The 21,079-nt window shown below is 40.7% G+C and overlaps 1 protein-coding gene across 4 annotated transcripts in view; it reads left to right on the plus strand.

The window, feature by feature from the left end:
• LOC109432481 (IgA receptor) overlaps positions 1-21,079 on the plus strand; it is a 135,691-nt gene that overhangs the window by 7,118 nt on the left and 107,494 nt on the right. Inside the window, exon 1 of one of the 4 annotated variants that reach the window (XM_062849547.1) lies at positions 10,385-10,990. The exons of 2 other annotated variants lie outside the window; for them this stretch is intronic. In XM_062849547.1, coding sequence (XP_062705531.1) covers positions 10,854-10,990 — 137 coding nt within the window. In that variant the 5' untranslated portion in view covers positions 10,385-10,853. Of the gene's footprint in view, positions 1-10,384; positions 10,991-21,079 lie in introns of those variants that run through there. One more of the 4 variants, XM_062849549.1, reaches the window with a different exon arrangement.

The raw sequence follows: 21,079 nt of genomic DNA on the forward strand, positions 1-21,079 counted from the left end.
ATTCCTCTACGCATACTTTCAGAAATTCCACCAGGAACTCCATTAGAGATTTCTCCAGGTGTTCTTCTCGAGACTCGTTCAGGAATTCTTACAGGCATTCATCTAGGATCCCTCCAAAAATTCTTATATTTTTTTTTCAGATATCTTTCCAAGAAACCCTCCAGGATTTCCTCAATGCATTGCTTCAGAACTTATTCCTCCAGTAATTGCTTCCGGGATTCTTTCAAGAGTTCCACCAGGAATTCCTACAGAAATGTATCCAAAAAATCTTCAAGGGTTTCTTCCAAGGATTTTTTCCACAGACTCCTACAGGAATTCATCCAAAGATTTCTCCAGGAATTACTTCAGGGAATCCTCCAAGAATTCCACCAGGAATTCTCCTAGGCATTTTTCCAGGAAATTTTCTTGGTTTTCTTCCAAAGATTCCTCCATGGATTCTTACAAAGATTTCCCCAGGACTTTTTTTAACGATTGCTCCAGGAATTCCACTAGGTATTCCTCCAGGGTCTCCTCGAGGAATTATTCTAGGAATATCATCAGGGTTCCTCCAGGAATTTCTCCAGGAATTAATCAAGAAATTCTATCATAAATTATGTCAGCAAATCATCCAGTAATTTTTCTAGGAAATCCTTCAGGTATTCCTCCACGAATTTCTTCGAATATTCCTTGGAGGATTTCTCCAAGAATTTCTCCAGAATTTTTTCTTCAAATTCTGCCAGGTATTTCTCAAAAGGATTTTTTAGAAATTTCGCCCAGAACTCCTTTAGAGGTTCCCCCAGAAATTCATCCAGAAATTGAAGCAAGAATTCCTCCAAAGATTCTTCCAGGATTCTTCCAGCAATTCCCAAATGAAAACCTTCAGGAGTTCCTGCAGGCATTCTTCCAGGATTTAATACAGGAATTTCTCCAGGAACTCCTCTATAAAATTCTCCAGGAATTACCCCAAGAATTTCTTCAGCAATTTCTCTGGGAATTGATCCAGGAATTTCTCCTGGACATCCTTCAGAAATTATGTCAGCAATTTCTCCAGGAATTTTTCCAGAAAATCTCCTGGGGTTTTTTTTCAAAAATTCTTCCAGGAAATTCTCCAGGAATACCCTCAGGAATTTTTCATAGATTCTTCCAAACATTTTTCCAGGTATTTCTCCTGAGATTCCTTCATGAATTGCTTCAGGCATTCCTCCAGGAATGCCTTCAAAAATAATAGAAATCTCCCAGAATTTCTCTGGTGATTCCTCCAGGAATTTCATCATGGATTTTTCCAGCAATTCCCACTGGAATACCTCTAGGAATTCCTCCAGTCATTCCTCCGGGAATTTCTCCAGGAACTCCTCCAGGAAATTCTTCAGGAATTGCTTCTGGACATCCTTCAGAAATTATGTTAGCAATTCCTGTAGGGATTCCTCCAGGATTTTCTCCGGAATTTCTCCTGAGATTCCATCGGGAATTGCTTCAATAAATTCTCCAGAGATTTCTCCACGAATTTCTCCAGGGATGTTCCCATGGACTAATCCAGGAAATCCTTCGAGAATTCCTCCAGGAAATCCTCCAGAAGTTTCTCCAGGGATTCTTCCAGGAAATCCTCCGGGTATTGAAAATTCATTAAGAAATTCTTCCAGGAAGTTCTCCAGGTATACCTTCAAGAATGTTTCAGGGATTCCCCCAGGAATTCCTCCAGGGGTTTCTCCACAAATTTCTGCAAGGATTCTCCCAGGGATTCCTTCAGAAATTCCTTCGAAAATTTTCTCCAGGAATTCTTCCAGAAATTCTGCCAGAAATTCCTCCAGGAATTTCTCAAGGGATTTTTTTTTCAGAAATAGAAATAAAAATCTCTCAGAACCCCTCTGAAGATTTCTTTAGAAATTCATCCAGTAAATCTTTAAAGAATTCCTTTAGACATTCTCCAGCATACATAGGAATACCTCTAGGAATTCCTCCAGTATTTTATCCAGAAATTCCTAAAGTAAATACCTTCAGAAATTATGTCAGCAATTCCTTGAGGAATTTCTTCAGGAAATTCTCCAGGGATTTCTTCAGAGATCCTTCCAGGAAATTCTCCAAGAATGCTTTCAGGAGACATTCCTCTAGGAGTTCCTCCAGAGATTCGTCCAGGAATTGCTTCAGGGGTTCCTCCAGAGATTTCTTCACGAATTCTTCCAGGGAATCCACCAGCAATTTCTTCAAGGGTTCTTCCAGGAAATCCTCCTAGAATTTCTCAAGGTATTTTTTTCAGAAATTCTCCATCAAATCCTCCCAGAATTCTTCTGAAGATATATTCAGGAATTCCTCAAGGATTTTGTTTCAGGGATTGCTCCAAGAATTCATCCAAAAAATTTCTCCAGGAATTTCTGTTGGGTCTCATCGAAGAATTCTTCCAGGATTTACGTCAGGAATTTGTTCAAAAGTTTCTCCAGGCATTTCTCCAGTCTCTAGAGATTTTCCCATGAATTGCTTCAGGGATTTCTCCAAGAATTCCTCCAACGATTCCTTCTGAGATTTCCTCGAGGAATTCCTCAAGAGAATACTTCTGAAAATTTTCTATGGATTCCTCCCAGAATTCTTTCATGAATTTCTCCAGAATTTTGTCCAAGGATTCCTCCAGAAATTTATCTGGGATTTATTCTAGGGTTTCCTCATAAGATCTCTTCAGATATTTCTCTAGGTATCCCTCCACCAACTTATACAGAAATTCCTCTACGTATACTTTAAGAAATTCTTCCAGGGATTCCTCCGGGAATTCCTCTAGGGATCCTAATGGCTTCCTCCAGGCATTCCTGTTAGAATTGCTCCAGGAATTGCTCCAGGAATTCCTAGAATGTTTTGTTTAGAAATTTCTTCTCTTCAAAAATTCATTCAGGAGTTCCTTCGGAAATTTCAGATTCCCTTCAATCATCTTTTCAGGGATATACCCAACAACTTCTCCAGGAATACCTGATGATGTTTTTGAATTATCTCAAAAATTTCTGGATTAATTCCTTCAACGAAGAGTATTGGAAGATAATTTAAAATTGACTCATACAGTAACCCGGAAATTCTAGTCCTCAAATGAGTTCGTAATTTCCAAAAGAGTTCAGTAATATTTTCTTATGAATATTTTGTAGACATTAACAAAAACTAGAGCAAAATAATGCACGAGTAAATAAAAATCCTTAATCTTCCGGAAATTGGTCACCGCTACCAGCACCACGTTAATTTATATAGATAAGGCAAGGTTCTTTTTAACGTACATATTGTACAAAATTGTTATATTAAATTTCATCGTATTGTGCGTAGTTATAAAAGCTAGTAGGTACAAATTTGCTAAGGGGGCTTGCCCCCCCCCTCCCTTGACCGAAAAGCTGGCTACGCCCTTGGAAATCAACGAACGCTACAGTCATCTCCCCAAAACTAGATATTTTCTATAATGCTGAGCTCAAAATGAATCACATTTGATCCACAAGGAAAAATATGTACATTTTATAACCTAGAATGTAAGTTTACTTTAACTAACCTTCTAGTTCAATAACCAGTTTATACCACAAAGCACCCAACGTTGGTCTCTGGGGGAGTTTTATGAGAATTGACTCTTCGCTACTCCAACGGTATACCCATCGCATCCATGCACTACTAGCTACTAACATACATATGTAGCCAGCTATGTTGGCCCGAAAGGTCGGAGCCCTCGTTCTACAACCCATTCATTGATGCGGGAAGGTACCTAGCAGCTAGTATCCCTTGAAAGGGTACAACCCCTTCGGCATGGGCATTGTGTATGATAGTTTAGTTATTTTTTTTTGCCCTTGGAACGTTCCTCCGCAGCCGATGTTTGCGATGTTCCGTCGCGTCTCGATTTTCGGTGAGAGCCGTCGTAAGCCTCCTCCTACACACATAGAAGTTTGGATCGTTGTTGGAGTTAACGTTAGTTGCGCTCCAAAACTTGCAACGATAACGTCGCCGCCGCCGCCGGGTGCCCACGCGATATAGTCGTAGCCAGTTGAGTGCGGTTTCATGCGTGGCGATCGTCTTCTTGGTCGTCTTCAGTTGGCGCGAGATTGCCGGTGTTGGTTTTCCGAGTGACGGGTGTCATTTAATTTGGTGCATTGCTGACCTTCAAGTGGATTCGCGATGCGTGAAGAAAAGTGAGATTGCCGTTGGAAGTTCAGTAGCTGGTTCAGTGATTTAATTTATGTATTTCGATGGTCAGATGTTGTGGGAGATTGCGAGTTACGGTGGAGGTTGTTGCCATGTGGTGTAGTCACCGGTGATGTCGAATTCATTCGGAGGTGGTGCTGCTTTTAATTGATTAAATATTCTGTTTCTAGGATGAACATAAATGATAATCAGTATTTATGTTTGTTTCAATTAGTGGATGATTCATGTATGTTAATTAATTGACTCATAATGGCTTCAAAGTATTGATGGTGAAGACTGGGATAAATAATACACTACGCAGGAGAATTATGTATAAATAAGTATGATGTGATATATTTCTTTATTCATAATTTATATCCCTGCCACACGATATACACATGCAAAATTGTCATTGGCAGAAGAGTCTGCCGGTTGATAACTGTGGAAGTGCTCAAAGAACCCAAGCTGAGATACGGTATACAGGATACTGAGAAATACTGCTAGCGATAGTCGAAGTACGCGTATCTGAGGAAAGATGAGCATAAGAGGTTTAAATTGAAAGGAATAAAACTGACAGAGCGTTCCATCTTAATCACAGATTTTTGATTATAAATAGTGATTAATCGAACTTTTTCAATAATATATAGTAAACATTTTCATAAATATGCTTTAATCACATAAAGTTTTCTATTTTATGTGATAACAGCATTTTATGTGATCTTGCGGTGGTATTTCATTCGTTCATTGCATATTTTTAGGCGTACTTTCCTGCTTACACTATATGTACAACATTTTTGGGGCATGGAAAGTATTCACAATTGTGACCTTGGTTTCCGGAAGTACCTGTATAAACTAGCAAATCAACTCTGGGGTTTTGCTAGTTTACTTCGAAATTTTGATTTATGCCATCAGAAAGCTTTTTTGCCATGAAGTTTGTGTTATTTCTTCATGCTTTCTACAGACAAAATGTTCCTGCCTGAAATACACAGCTTTTATAAATGTTCTGAGCCCAGATTTTCAACATAGTATAGTAAGTTTAGTGGTTTTACTGGATATAGCTAAAAAAAAATACATTATTAATAGTTTTGGTCGTAGTTGCTGAACATTGCAATATCTTACAATTGATTATTAGTGCCGATTGAATAAGGTTTCCCAGAAATAGAGCATTTACTGAGGAAATTACATACGTTTAGGCGTTGTCGTGGCTTTTCATAACACGTAAGCATCCGGGACGATCTTCTTTTGGTAGAAATGCAATATCTTCTTTATATTTAGGGATTGTTGATTTTGTTGATTTTCTGGTTGCTATTTTGGACGCCATCTTAAATTTCAAACCGCCATTTTGGATATTCCGGTCCATTTTAGGATTCCGGACCTCTTCCCCGTACCAAATATACCCCATATTGCATGGTTTTAGAGCCTAAAACTATTAAACAGCCGCTTTCTTAAACCGCCATCTTGAATATTAGGCTGTCAATTTGAATTTTGGGTCGATAGCGTGGAATTTCTGGTCTTCAGTGTTCATTTCCGCTCAAAATCCGTCAACCATGCTCAAGCTCACAAAAAACGCTGCAGATTGATGTGTTGCATGATGGGGCTTCGTTCAGTTTTATATACGGCCAGTTCAACGGGTGCTGGTCCTGATGACTAAAATGATCATAACTCCGGAACGTCTTGATCGATCCAAACTTTTTTCAACAGCAAACAATGCGGTAGAATTTCGGTTCGATTCGAGCTATAATTCGAAAAATCGGCCAATGGGAAGTGCCTTAAAAGTGAGTGAACTCTTTTTGCGCACAGACATACATACTTACCCACATACATACACACATACATTTTTTTTCTCTGTTCGGGACATAACCACTGCGACCAATATTTGACCTATTGTGGTATACCCCGTGTCCTTTGTATAGTGCATGTCATACTACTTTATCACCATTGAGAACTTATAAAGTATTCGGTTTTGTTACAGTAGTCATTTTCAACATAATCGCAAGGAAGGACTCTGATTGATAGGTTCCGCTTTTAACATGCTCCTTTCTCAGTCAAAATTGGATTCCTTAACGAGAACGTCAAGAAATGATACCGATATTGACCATGCATCGGAACCCTAGTCCTTTCTGTTTCAAACCAGTGTACACCGAATAAAAGATTAGTAATACTAACCCATGTTTCCTTGTTTCAATATCCATCTCGGCCACACACATATACATACACACGTACAGACATCATCTCAATTCGTCGAACTGAGTTGATTGGTATATGTGACTTGACCCTCCGAGCCTTCTATCGAAAATTCTTTTTTTGAGTGATCATATAGCCTTTTTGTACACTTTGGTATACGAGAAAGGCAAAAAGATATTTACACGTGAGGCGCTGAATTACGTTGACGACTACTTGTATCACTTACCTTTGGGGATGATTTTTGTAAAAATACCCGAATTTTTCTCGTTTCTGAAATGCTCAATGTATGAGTTGCTATGGGAATAGCGAACTTCCCCTTCGATTTTCTCCGTTCGTGGATTTTGTTAGCTAGCTACGGTGTTTGGTAAAGTTAGGCTTGATTTTCTTAAAACCTACTGGATCTACCATCATTTGTGTTCACTCTGTTCAAAAAATTTAGTCACCTTGATGTCCATTAGACCTCGCAATGCTACGAGCAATTCGATGGCCTCCAATACATTTTAAGGTTTGATACATACTGTATCATACATTTAAAAAATCGTCGAATGTAGTCTATACTGCTGATTGAGCCTCAGTGCACAACTACAATGCTTTTGGTACATTCATGGGATATTCCAAGCTTTCCAAACTATTCTGAAATTAAGACCTTCAAGGTCTACAGGCTCTATTCTAGTTTCTCTTCACTCTATAAGTATAATTCTTTCACGATTGTATCTGTTACTAGTTACTGTCTGTTACAGTAAAATATTCGACTGCCCCTCGCCTCGCGATCCACTAGATGAAGGCTGGCGACCCCCCTGAGGGTTCGTGACCGACATTTTGGGAAACCATGATCTAGGTCATCCAAACTATTCTGGATTTAAGACCTACATGCTCTACAGGCTCTACTCCTCTTTACTTTAACGGTGTAAATCTCATAATATTACGAGAATCTGTTTGTGTTGTTATTTATACGTCAACTGTCAAACAAATGATCTTCGCAGTATTTTGAAGTATGGATCGTAGAATCTATACCTAATGACGGGAATGTCTTTAGAAGTACCCCAAGAATTCCTCCAGAATTTGTGTTAGAGTCCCCCAGGATTTGCCTGAGAGTTTCTCCATTATTTCTCTGGAAATAACTGCATAGATACTCCGAAAATTCCTTCCAGGACTTCTACTCCAAAAGTTCACTAAGAAGTTCTCCAGAAATTGCGCGTGCTTCTCTCCAGGATTTTCCTGGGGTTTTCCAGGATTTTCTCTAATGTTAGTCCAAAAGTCCCTGGAGATTTTCTCCAGGACTTCCCGTAAAATCCTTCACGAGTTTCCCCGGGAGTTTATCTGAAATTTCTTCGGGAGCTATTCTGGATTTTCTCCAGAAGTTTCTCAGGAATTACTCCAAGAACCTTTCGAAAAATCCTGCTGGAGTTCCTCGTGAATTCCTTCAGGAGTTCTTCGGGAGTTCCACCGAAAGTTCCACGAGGATTCCTCGGGAGTCCCCCAAGGGTTTCTCCAGGAGTTCCCTGAAAACTCCTTTAGGTTATTTTTCCAAGAGTTCTCCATAAATTTCTCCTGGGATTCCTTCAAGGAGATTCTCCAAGCAATTTCTCCAGAAATTATTCACGGAATTCCTCCAGCAATTCTTACAGGAGTTCTTCCAGGAATTCTTCATGGGGATTCCACCTAAAATTCCTTAAGGGATTCATTTTGGCATTACTTCAGGAATTGTCCATGGGCTTCCACCACGAATCCTTCCAAAGATGCCTCCAAAGATTCCTCCAGGATTCAACTCCTGAAATTACTCAAGAGATTTCTAGAGGGTTTCTTTCAGGGATTCCGCAACGGATGCAGCACATATTTATTCAGAAATTACTTTATGGACTTCTCATGAAATTAATCAAGGGATTCTACCAAGGCTTCCGCTTCAGGAATTCCTCAACTACAGTGACCCCACAATTTATGAATCGGCAAAAATGACCACAGTTTATGGATCACTCATTTGATCAGCATGGTGATTCATAAATAAGTGTACAAAATTAAGGTGATTCATCGGTGTGGGGTCACTGTAATTCCTAGAAAATTTTCTTCCATTAATTCTTCTCGTAATTACTCCAAGAAATTCTATACAGATTCCTCCAAAGGTCTCTCCTTGATGTATTCCCCCATGAAATCCTCCGGGAATTTTTCCATGCATTCCATCAGTTATTCCTCCAGAAATTCCTGCAGGATATACGCCAGGATAAATTAAAAAAATTCCTCCAGCAAATATTCCAAGAATTCCTACAAGAAATAATCCAAAAACTCCTCCAGCAATTCCTCAAGGAATAACTGCTGAAATTCCTACAGGAGTTGTAGTGGGACTACTACAGGAATTTCTCCAGAAATTCCTCTAGGAATTGCTTCTGGGAATCCTCGAAGAATTATTCTGGGAAATCCTCCAGGAACAGCTCCAGGAATTGTTCCGAGAAATATTTAGGGAATTCCACCCGGAAATAATCCAGAAATTCCTCCATGAACTCCACCAGAAATTACTTCATGAATTCTTACAGGAAATACTCCAGGAAACCCTCCAAGAATTTTTCCAGGAATTCCTCTAGAAAATCAAAATTTAAAACAAAAAATATCTTGAAGAATTCCTCCAGGAGTTCATCCAGGAATTCCTCTAAGAATGCTCCCAAGAAATGCTTTTAAAATTCCTTCATATTGCTACATGAATTCTTCCAGACAGTACTCTAAGATTTCTTTACTGATTTATCGACCGTATTTAAATTCAAGTAAATTATTTTATGGAAAAATCGGTCATTTTCTATTAGTGTAAGGCGTGTAAGGGTGTAGAAATCAAAGTGGATAATTCTTAGAGAAATTCTAGAAGGAATCCCTGTAGGCATTTCTGGAACAATTTCCGGTGGATTTCCAGGGAAATTTTCTTGAAAATAAAAGTCCGAAGAGAAACCCGGTGGAATTCTTGGAGCAATCCCGAGAAAAAATCTTGAAGTAGTTCCTGAAGTTATCACTGGTGTAATTCCTGAAGTAATTTTTGAGGATTTCCTAGATAAATTTATAAAGAAATTCCTAGAGGAACTTTTATAGAATGATTTTTGGAGGATTTTCAGGTGGTTCTTGGAGCATATTTTACAGGTATTCCTGGAGAAATTTCTTGAGTGGATCCTGGAGAATATTCTTGGCAGAAGTCTTCGAGGAGTTCCTGGAGAAATTCCTGAATCTCTGTAGGAATTTTTGGAGCGATTCTTGGAAGAGTTTTTGGCAGAAGTGTTTGATAAATTCCTGGAGAACTTCCTGTAGGAGTGTCTGGAGAAATGCTTGGGGGAAGTTCGGAAAAAAATCCAATATTAATTTCTGGAGGAACTGCTAGAGAAATTTTTGGAGTAATTTCTGGAGGATTTTGTGGAGAAAGAAAGTTCTGAAGCAATCAACATTATGGCTGTACAACAGATGAATAATCCGCTCTGAAGCTTGATTTTTTAAAATTCTGGCTGTATAAGCTGTTATTCAGCTGCCATTGTTACTTGGGAACTGACTGTAAGGACTTGGCCGGTATTGATCCAAAATGTAGCTGCTTAAAATGCGTTTTGAGTATAAGTAGAGTGTCCCAGCCCCTTATTCAGTTGGATCTCAGTGCAATTAATACCAGTTCAGAACCATTGCAACGTGTACGGTATTCTCCTCCTGGGAGCCACCATCGTTTTATCTGTTAGTAAGTTTCAATCACATGACGTTCATGCTCATGACGGGAGAAGGCGCTGTTTTTCTCCACACGCTATAGACAGTTCCGTAATACTTCCGCATCATTCTGTTCCATACTCTCTCGTACCTGAGTATCATTTTCCTCATGCTTTTTGTTTTCTTTTTGTGATGAATTCGTTTTTCTGAATGTTCCTGAACCGACCGGGAATCGAACCCGTCTTCCTCACTATGGCTATGCTGAATATCCACCCCTTTTAAAGGGCCAACGTGGCTATATGGAGGACCTTTGAATGGTACATTACTAAGATTATATTGTAAACTTACACGTGCAACTCCCACCGTAACAGTAACAATTTTCCACTGACATCGTGATCCAATAACCACCAACTATTGTCAACAAACCCACCGAACCGGGGAATTAATAAAAGTGAAATTCCCCCGCGCACACACAAACACAGAAACAACCGTTCAACAAAGTGTTCCATGTCGTCCATCAATAGTGCAGTGCAAGTAGATTGCAATAACGACGACGATATCCTCCAGCAAACGACCGGAGAATAACGACCAGCGAGGATGTTGCTCACATTGTACCGCCAGCCATAAAAATCCATCATCCACTTTTACCGGATTCGTCGCCTTCGTCCTTCGGCGCCGCTTCCCCCTTCACCTCCTAGTGTGCGCTGGTGGAGCTGGTGGGAACGGCAAGGATTCCGCCGTCGACAACAAGTGAACATACTTTATCGATACACCAGCTACAACTACCCCCATTGATGACACTCGGCAGTTATCGTTGCCATCAATATCGTGTGCAATAACGGCGCCGGCAAGGACTCTGAAGACGACACCGCTGACGACGACGACAACGGAAACTTCGAATGATGAATGCCGGCAGCTTCTGGGGAACGTTCGATCTGTTGCTGGGTCGGGAGGCGCAGAAATACGGCGGCCAGGATGCCCTCAAGGTTGGAACGTGGATGTCGGCGTACGCCGGGGTGCGAAAGATTGGGCACGGGTAAGTTGATTTTTTTTCTAAATCGGCTCACAGGCAAACAAGAAGGGGAGGAGTTTTGTCGGTTGGTTAGTTAATCGTTCACCTTTTGGAATGAGCTAACAAGTTTGCCTAATTGCCTGCTCTAATGGCAGTAAGGCACGATTGGGGTGGTGAAGCATATTTGTTTGGCTTGATGTTTGTAGGTGGTGACAGCTTTATAACTAGATTGGCTGTAATTTATTCATTATGACCCATTTCACCCGTCAGTTTTCGTGTTTATTTGAGCAGTACATTATCGCGATAGACGGAGCATTGACCAATGTAGGCGAACCAGTTTGCACTGGATTGATATGGATGTTCAACTGGATTATTGATTCAATGAATACATACTTACATACTTTCAGTTCTAATAACCCATGATGGTGCAGAGAGCCGAATTAAAAGATCTCCATTCTGGGCGATTGCCCACCCTTGCCTTGACCTGTAGCCAGGACAAATTTCTGTCGACTTCCTTTATTTCCCAGTTGAGACTGTGCCGCCATAAGGCTCTGGGCCTTAGTGTTGGCTGCCCCACCTTCGCTTTCGCTCTCGAATTTCTGTCGCCATCTGCTCTTGATCGACGATAGAGCTCCACGTTGGAAATCCAATTGTGAGTCCACCATTCATGAATTATTTACCACAGGTATCTATGCATGAAGAACTGCAGCCGTTGGTGTTCTACACTGATACACACCAGGTTTCACTGGCGTACAATAGCACAGATTTCACGATTCTTGATCCGTGTCGGTTTTGGTGCCGCCATCGGTCTCCGTTTGGCTACCACGATATTGAAGGCTTTCAGAATTCTGCACTGCTTGCCCGGCTAGCGTAAAACTGGAAGGGTTGACTGTGCTTACATCCAACGATTTGGTCTTGTTGTCGTTGATGGTAAGACCTGCCGTTGAGGAGCAAACGGCAAGATCATCGAGCTTGCTCTGCATATCAGAGCGCCGTACAGCTAAAAGAGCAACGTCATCAGCCAGTTCGACGTCATTTATGCGCTCCATGGTAATGGGCTGCCACAGCAACCCACGATTTGGTTCACGATCAATCGTAACTACCAGGATCTCGCCGATTACGATGAAAAACAGTAACTGTGATAGTATACACCCTCCCTCGTTCCAGCAACGCTCAGGTTGTAATCGAACAAGACACCGTTGTGAAGTACCGTAAACCGGGGTCAAATTGATCAGCGGGGTCAAATTGATCAATCGGGTACTACATTGTAATTCCATACTAGGAACTCTTAAGCGGCGTAATGATCTCAAACTTTTTATGTCATCGGATTCAGAGATGTCTAAAGATGAATGTAGACTTTTAATTTTTTAGAAAAGAGTTAGTTTTACCTTATTTTTTCAAGAAATTTGCAATGTATTTCTCATTTAGCTTAAATCATGGCCACTAAACAATCGATTGCCAATAGGTCTTCCCGTAATTTCTCACTTTTAACATTTTTGTGGAGCCTTGGTTGGGAAGTTATGTAGCTAATCAGAACATGAAATAGTTATAAAAAAGTTCATTTAATGATGAAATAGTCCTTTATTGTGATAGAAATCACTTATTTCGAATGGAATTGCCTACCTTTAGGCGTTTAAGGGGAAATTTCAAAATTTATTTTTGCTTTTAAAGTATTAAACTCACTAGTTGTAAGATTTTAAACGCGTTATTCGGTTTTAGGAGAGCAAAATTAAGCGGAGAAGGAAATGTTCCTTTCCAACCGATGCTTAATTGTATACTGATCAATTTCGCCCCAAAGCGGCATTTCCATTTTATTGATATTTGAAGTTATTTAACTTAAAGTTTGAATTTGTTGAACAAAATTTTATCACATGGTTCCATGGAGATCCACTGGGTACTGGTTTTACAGAAATTCTTTTGGCAATATTTGAATTGGCACTGATGTTTTCCGCAAAAGTTGTTTTAATGTGATCAATTTGACCCCGGATTACGGTACTCTGCACGAAAATGCCCTGTACTGTGCTTCAATGCGGCCGGTGATTTTCTCAGGGACATCCTTGCGCCTAATAGCTCCCCGCATGTTTTCGTGATTTAAACGGTCGGAAACTTTTCCGTAATCAATGAACACCAGATAGAGAGACTCTTGATATTCATTGATTTGCTCCTTGGTCGCATCGCAGGCTTAGACCGTGCAAGCTTCGCTCACGGCGAAACGCCACCCTAAACACCTTTTCGATGAAGTTTGGTGTCTTCAACCTACTTTCAAAGAAGTTTCAATAATAGCTTCCAGTTTAAATAAATTTTAGCAGAATTCAGAAGGAATTGTTGGTGCATCTTTTCAGATTATTGGCGATAAAATGTGAGGTGAAGTTGACAGATTTAAAACTTCGAGAAAAAAGTCACCTGAGTCTGCAACTACGCTCATTTCTTTCGTTTGTGTATTCAGAAATTGTGCTTAGGGTTTATCATTAATTTATTGTTCAAGAAGAACGCCAAGTACGTTTTTAAGCTTTGCGTTTTATTGCGTATTACTGAAAATTTTTCAAAAAAAGTACACACATTCATGGGTTTCTACAAATTTTGCAAATAGCCCATAATTGTTCCAATTGTTTTGTAACTTCAAGTAAATTGATCATGAATTTCTCCTAATGTTACTTTAAGGTACAATTATGGCAATGTCTCTAGGAATTCTTTCATTAATTCTTCCAGGAACTCCTCCAGCAGTTTCTTGAATAATTAATTGTTTAGAGAAATTCATCAGAAGGAGGAATTAAGGATTTTAGGAGGAGTTTATGAAGGGATACCAGGAGAAATTCCTGGATGCATTTCTGGAAGATTTGCCGAGAAATTTCAAAAGTAATTGCCGATGAACAATTACTTTTGAAATTTCTCGGCAAATCTTCCAGAAATGCATCCAGGAATTTCTCCTGGTACCCCTTCATGAACTCCTCCTAGAATTTCTCCAAGAATTCCTCCATTTAGTATGCTAGTATAAACGTGTATGGTTACTGTGATAATATCTTCAGGAATCTCCCCAAGAATAACTCCAGGAATTCCACCAAAAATTTTTTCAGGAATGCCTCCAAGGATGTCCCAATGATTTCTTAGAGAAAATTTTCACTAGATTTTTTTCAAAAAATCCCTCGAGGACATTTGTTGCGAGTTCCTCCAAGAATCCCTCCAAGAATCCAAGGAAAGCTTCAACGGAGTGACAATAACCTTCTTAGCACCGTCACTTCCAACGTTTTTGTATCGCATTATAACCCATACTATACTGGGCGGCTGACGAGATGTCGCCGTTCTATTATTTATTTTAAAAGAATTCAATAACGCTGCACAGTAGGCCTGGCCGCTTCAATACTTGTAATGTATCTCCGATGCACTGCAATTATTGACAATGACAAGAAAAATGATAAAACTAGTCGATTTTATCATTTTCCAGGATTCTTCCAAGAGATGGCTGTGCATGTGTAGACTAGACTAGACTAGACTAGAATCCCTCCAAGAATTTTACCAGGAGCTTCTCGAAAATTGCTTACAGGTTCCTCCAAGAAGTTGTCCGGAAATTCATTCAAGAATTCTTCCAAAAGTTCCTCCAAGAATTTCTGCTGGAACTCCTCCAAGACTTCCGCCAAGACTTCTTCCAAGAATTCCGACAGGAATTTTTCATCGATTCCCATGTGTTGAGGTGCAAAGCCTTTCTCATTGGTTTGATCATCTTCGCATTTTTCCAACTTATGTTGTGGTTGAATGCCGCCGCATGTGCCGTCACCCCAGATTCGTTCGGTTTCAGTCAGGTATATATCGAAAACCTTCCGAAGACTACCCACAGTTTAAAAAAATAAGGAAAAATCAAGGTGCGTCAAAGGGAACACAAAGCAGCGCACAGTGGGAAAAATAGGTATAAACGCGAATATATTCAATATATCTGCTCAGAGTGGATGAAATCGAATGAATTTTCGACACAAACTACCAAAGTCTGTATCGTTTTAGATAAGGAGGATGTTATTCACCGCACGATGCTGGGAATCAGTGTACTGAGCTCGTTTTACACCGTCCTCTCTTGAACCTTTTTGAGAAAATCTTCATCTATTCCCGACTGGCGTGCAAAATAAATGTCTTATTTAACTCGTATCGGTAATTTGACATAGGATTGGTCTTGCTCTTATCGATTGCGTTCCACTCCGGGTAGAAATGCATGTGAATGTTAAAAGAAATAGGGGATATCGGAGTTATTTGAAGTAAATTCAGCCATAAATGTGCGGTGAGCCAAACTAGCTTCATTCGATACTACTTCAGATTTTACACAAACACGAATTAAATATGTAAATCACATATTTTGCACTCCAGGATTCTTCCAAAAAAGGTGAAAAAGGAGAGAGTGGGGTAAATGGGCCCGATACACTGATTTCCAGCATTGTGCGGTGGGTGTTAACCCTTATCTGAAACTGTAGAGATTTTTGCAGTTTTTGTCAAAAAATCATGACGACGAAAGACTTCCGGCCCCTAACCTCCAAGAGATTGAGGAGGAGGTTGGCCGGTTGAAAAACAACAAAGCCGCTGGAAGCAGATCAACTACCAAACGAGCTTTTAAAATACGGTGGAGAAGCACTGGTAAAAGCACTACACTGGGTCATAACTATGATTTGGGAGGAGGAAGTATTACCGGAGGAATGGATGGAAGGTATCGTGTGTCCCATCTACAAAAAGTTGGATTGCGAGAACTACCACGCGATCACACTAGTGAGTGTTGCCTACAAGATACTCTCTCAAATTTTAAGCCGCCGTCTATTACCGATTGCATAAGAGCTCGTGGGGCAATATCAGGCTGGATTTATGGGTGAACGCGCTACAACGGACCAGATGTTCGCCATCCGCCAGGTGCTGCAGAAATGCCGCGAATACAACGTGCCCACACATCACTTGTTCATTGATTTCAAATCGGCGTATGATACAATCGATCGAAAACAGCTATGGCAGATTATGCACGAATACGGATTCCCGGATAAACTGATACGATTGATCAAGGCGACGATGGATCGAGCGATGTGCGTAGTTCGAGTATCAGGGAAACTCTCGAGTCCCTTTGAATCTCGCAGAGGGTTACGGCAAGGTGATGGTCTTTCGTGCTTGCTGTTCAACATTGCGTTAGAGGGTGTAATAAGGGGAGCGGGGATAAGCACGAGTGCAACGATTTTCACGAAGTCCGTTCAGCTGCTTGATTTCGCTGATGATTTTGATGTTATATTATAGCTCGTAAATTTGAGACGATGGCGGAAACGTACATCTGACTAAAGAGTGAAGACAGGCGAATCGGATTAGTCATTAATGTGTCGAAGACAAAGTACATGATGGCAAAGGGCTCCAGGGAGGAATCACCTCGCCCGCCACCCCGAATTTATATCGACGGTGATGAAATCGAGGCGGTTGAAGAATTCGTGTACTTGGGCTCACTGGTTACCGCCAACAATGACACCAGCAGAGAAATTCAGAGGCACATTGTGGCAGGAAATCGTGCTTATTCTGGACTCCGCAGAACTCTACGATCGAATAAAGCTCACCGTAATCATCGTCCATACCGCAAAAATCGGGAGGCTTCGGTGGGCGGGTCACGTCATCAGGATGTCGGATAGCAACCCGACTAAAATGGTTCTCGAGAGTCATCCGACCGGTACAAGAAGACGTGAAGCGCAGCGAGCTAGGTGGGTCGACCAAGTGGAGGACGATCTGCGGACCCTACGCAGAGTGCGGAACTGGAGAGAAACAGCCATGGATCGAGTGGAATGGAGATGACTACTATGTATAGTAGAGGCCACTCCGGCCTTAGCCTGATCGGTAAGGTAAGGTAAGTCAAAAAATCATTCGAAGAGCAGAGATTTTGAATGTATTCGCGTTTTACACCTATTTTTTCTCATTGTGACTCTACCGCTGTCAAACAAAACGAATGAATCCGGGGTGGCGGCACATGCGGTGGCATCCAACCACTTGGCCTGGTGTTCCTACGCTCGTGTTTCTCTGTTTTCTTCTCCTTCTTTTTCCTATCGATTAGGGTGCAGGGGTGTTCTCACCCAGACCCGTCCTAACCTGTAGTGGATAAGGACCTATCAATGATCGTAACCTCCTGTTTCATTCTATCCGGGACATACAGACCTTTTTGGGTCCACTTTTTCCAGCTTTCCAGGACGTCTGGCGGCATTACTGCCCACTTTCGGGGTAAACAACCTCCTAGCCTTGCCAGCGCTTCCTGGAAACTCCTGACGTGACGGCTGCCTCACACGCTTCTGCGATCGCTTGTCGTAAGCAATCGCATCCGTCGAGTTCTTAGGGCTACCCGCGAATCAGCTTTACAAAAACGCACTTTGAGAAGCGGTGCCAGGTACAGAATTTCAGATCATCATCGTCCGGGTGAAGCAGCAAAGGTTGTAAGTCCACGCTACACTAGTGTGTAGATACGGTTCACTTATGACTAAGGATAATAGTGTCATTACTGCACTCTTGTTCGTCGAATTGTGCTTGTAGTGCTATGTTATTGCCTGGCCCTGGGACTTGAGGTAAATGCTAATATGGTCCATTGCTATGTGTCTTCCATACTGTGAGCTGTCTCACCATTTTGCAACATGAATATATCAGCAAGCAATTTTAACTAAGGGTATCGTACAAAGTCGAATGGCAATACCCAAATTCCAACATATGTTCAAGGATACTAAAGTCGCTTCTACCCAAGCATAAACTTTCACCCGACTGTAGGCCATCGTCGCCAGAACTGGCCTCTAGCGCCAGCATGCATGTTCAAATTTCACGAACAGTTCCCAATTGATACCGACTCGCGTATCATTGAAATAAACAAATACCTACATGTAGCTACACCAGCCATAAGCGAGGATATTCCCTCTAATGAGTGACACATCTGTGTCATTGTTCACAAGTTGCGAGCGCCCGGGTAGTTCACGATAGCGTGCTGTAGCTGTGTTACAAGGTGCTGTTAGTATGTTGTTACCTTCAGTCGGTCTTTTCAGCAGCAGCAGCGAATGCCAACCTAGATTTCATTGAGTGAAGTAACTCCTGCCCACCAACCCAGAATAGAAAATTACTTGCTACTTGCGCTATCAGTTTTTAAACAATGAGAATTCCATTCATTCCACAGGATTGCTATTTCCATGCAGCCCATCTTACTTGTCACTGGTTGTTTCTGTTTGTCGTGGCGGAGTGACGGTGCATTGAACCGGTACCCCCGGAGAATTGTCCCGAGTGGACGAAAAGATGAAAATTGTACTAAATTTGAGATTTACATCTTTAATACTGTTATTGTATTGCGTGGATTTTTTTATGTAAAAAAGGAGCATTGATTGAAAAAATGTACAATTTTAACCCAACGATATTTTTTCGTTAGAAATTTTATACTAGTAAAACCTCCATGAGTCGATATTGAAGGGACCATCGATTCAATGAAATATCGAGTATGTAGTGGAACAAGAATCCTTTGGAAAGTTTTTTGGGGGGACCATCATAGTAACCCAGAAATTTTGTTTCAGTATGGAAAATAAATACCTCCATGAGTCGATATCGAGTCAAGAAACATCGACTCATGGAGGTTCGACTGTATACAATTTCAAATTTCACTAATTATGCCTAATTAAAAAATCACACAACATACACACCAACTTTTTTGGAAGCGTTTCAAAAAAAAAAATCAGCAAAATAAATTGCTGAATTTCAGCAAAATTTTTGCTGAATATTAGCAAAATTTTTGCTGAATATTAGCACTACGTTGCTGATCAACTGTCAAAATTGCTGGATGGTTCAGCAAGTTGAAAAATAATTGCTGATATTCAGTAAATTCGCATTGCTGAATGAAATCAGCACAAAAAAAATCAGCAAAGTTTGCTGAATACCAGTAAACAAATTTGCAGTGTAGGTACAGCCACTACGCGTTGGCTAAATATGGCTAAATCATGATAATGGAGACGTACGGTAGCTCGTGCTTTTAACGAATCAGCTGAGGCGAATCATCTAGCTGAAAACGGCGTAAAATTTAAAAAAAAATATTCATTTTGATAATATTAAAAGCTGTAACACTTTCTTATTCGGGTTTGCAAGGATCCAAGCATTTCGGATGGGAACTATTGCCAGCCGCGCCGCGTAACTACAAATCAGTTGGTGGAGACGGAGAGGGAGTGACGACCGTGGTTGAGCAGACTTTTGGTTTGTTATGTGATGCATGCACTGAAATAAATTTTGTTGTAGCTTCCACCGAATCCATGGTAAAATTGAGAAATGGACCAACAATTTTCAACCGAATGCAAAAATCTCTTAATTGTACTAAAACATTGTCAATATTACCATGCGTGCAGTTTCGTTGACTGAAAATATTCTTGGTTCTACTATTTAGGCATTGTAATTTCGACCATGTTTATCTGAGACGCGCAACATTGAAATCGACATGGTCGAACTTACAATGCCCAAATAGTAGAAACAAGAGTATTTTCAGTCTACGGTACTGCACGCATGGTAATATTGACAATGTTTCAGTACAATTAACAGAATTTTGCATTTGGTTGAGAATTGTTGGTACAGTTCTTAATTTTACCATGGATTCAGTAGAAACTACAACAAAATTTATTTCAGTGTGGTATGGTAGGTAGGTGGCACAATGTGTGCAGTGGTTGTTATCATGTCTTGTCTCGTCGCCAAAACGTCTTGGGTGCACGCGACTGTCATAAATCAGCGTAGAACATATGCGAAACCCGACCCGCCCCCAAACAACGAACGACCTCCCTATAGACTGAGGAAAGTGATTTTATGTCCTGCGAAATCGATGAAAACGATTTCCCCTAGCCAAAATCGTTTTTTTTTTCGGGGGAACATCGACCCGGGAAGTTAGCGACCGACCACACATAGGGAACATAGACCACATGTGAATAACTTATTTCGATATTCCTCACCTACGTCAACGTCATGTATCGACTAGCAATCAATGCCTGCGTACCCTTCTGCAGAAATCTACTTTCTTCAGACAATTGAAAAAACTATTCATTGCACCATCAACTTTGCACGTGCTGCGAAGTACATGAGCATGAAGTGAATCTGAGCCAAGATGTACGTAGCTGTCTCTGTCATAAAAAACGACAGTTATTCTGGCGCATCAACTCAAATTACTTACCCAGTCTGCGGCCACCACAGAGCCGATATTTTATCGATAACCACATTGACATTGAACCACCAACACCGCGTGTGTCGTAAATACCTAGGAAGCAAGTGTTGTTCCCATGGTCTTTCCCAATAACTTTTGCAGGATGCGTTTGATGCACATGTAAACAATGTATTTATTACGATGTATTTCTAGACGCTATTACTGGCCATTACCAGCTGTGAAATAGTTTCATAGAAGGGTATTTTTCACTTCAGTTGTCAACACCAATCCATCAGAGCTGGTATTATTTTGAGTTTACGTCTTCGAATATAGTGAAGAAATTCAGTATATCAGATAAGAATTTCAAATTTGTCATCCAAATGGATCCTGAATGGTAAGGAGCTAGTGTGCTAGTGTTTGTGTAAAAGTTCTTTTAACTTGATGATGATTAACCTGGGCTTGTTAGGGGAATATCTGTAAATAAAAGAAAATCGGTTCTTTTAACTTTTTAAAAATCATTCCCCATTAGTAATCGCTGATGGTTGAAATTTGCATGCCGTGTTACAGCATCCTGATAAATCTATATAATTAAAAATGGTGTTTGTATGTCACGAATAGGCTCGGGAACGGGCCAACGGATCTACACCATTCTTTCAGTGTTTCATTCTCGCAAGCCTCCAACGTGTTCGTACGCAAAAATAATTGGGAAAAATCGACCGGTAACGCAACGAAAACTAGAAAGCTTGAAAATCCATTTTGCGGGACATTTTTCTTCAGAGCTGACAAAAGTCAAAAGACACAGTAGGCAGGCAGAACGACGTTTGCCAGGACAGCTAGTTGAAAATAATTGTTGTTTTCGGAAAGTTGTGAGGACATTTTCCACGAAATTCCCTTCCCGGGAAGAGTGGACATCTGGATATCTGGAAAGAAGTTTTTCAGACGGCATCGTATATTACACTGATGGCTCCCTTCTCGAAGGTCGA

The sequence above is a fragment of the Aedes albopictus genome, chromosome 2, assembly GCF_035046485.1.
Source record: "Aedes albopictus strain Foshan chromosome 2, AalbF5, whole genome shotgun sequence".
Lineage (NCBI taxonomy): Eukaryota > Metazoa > Arthropoda > Insecta > Diptera > Culicidae > Aedes > Aedes albopictus.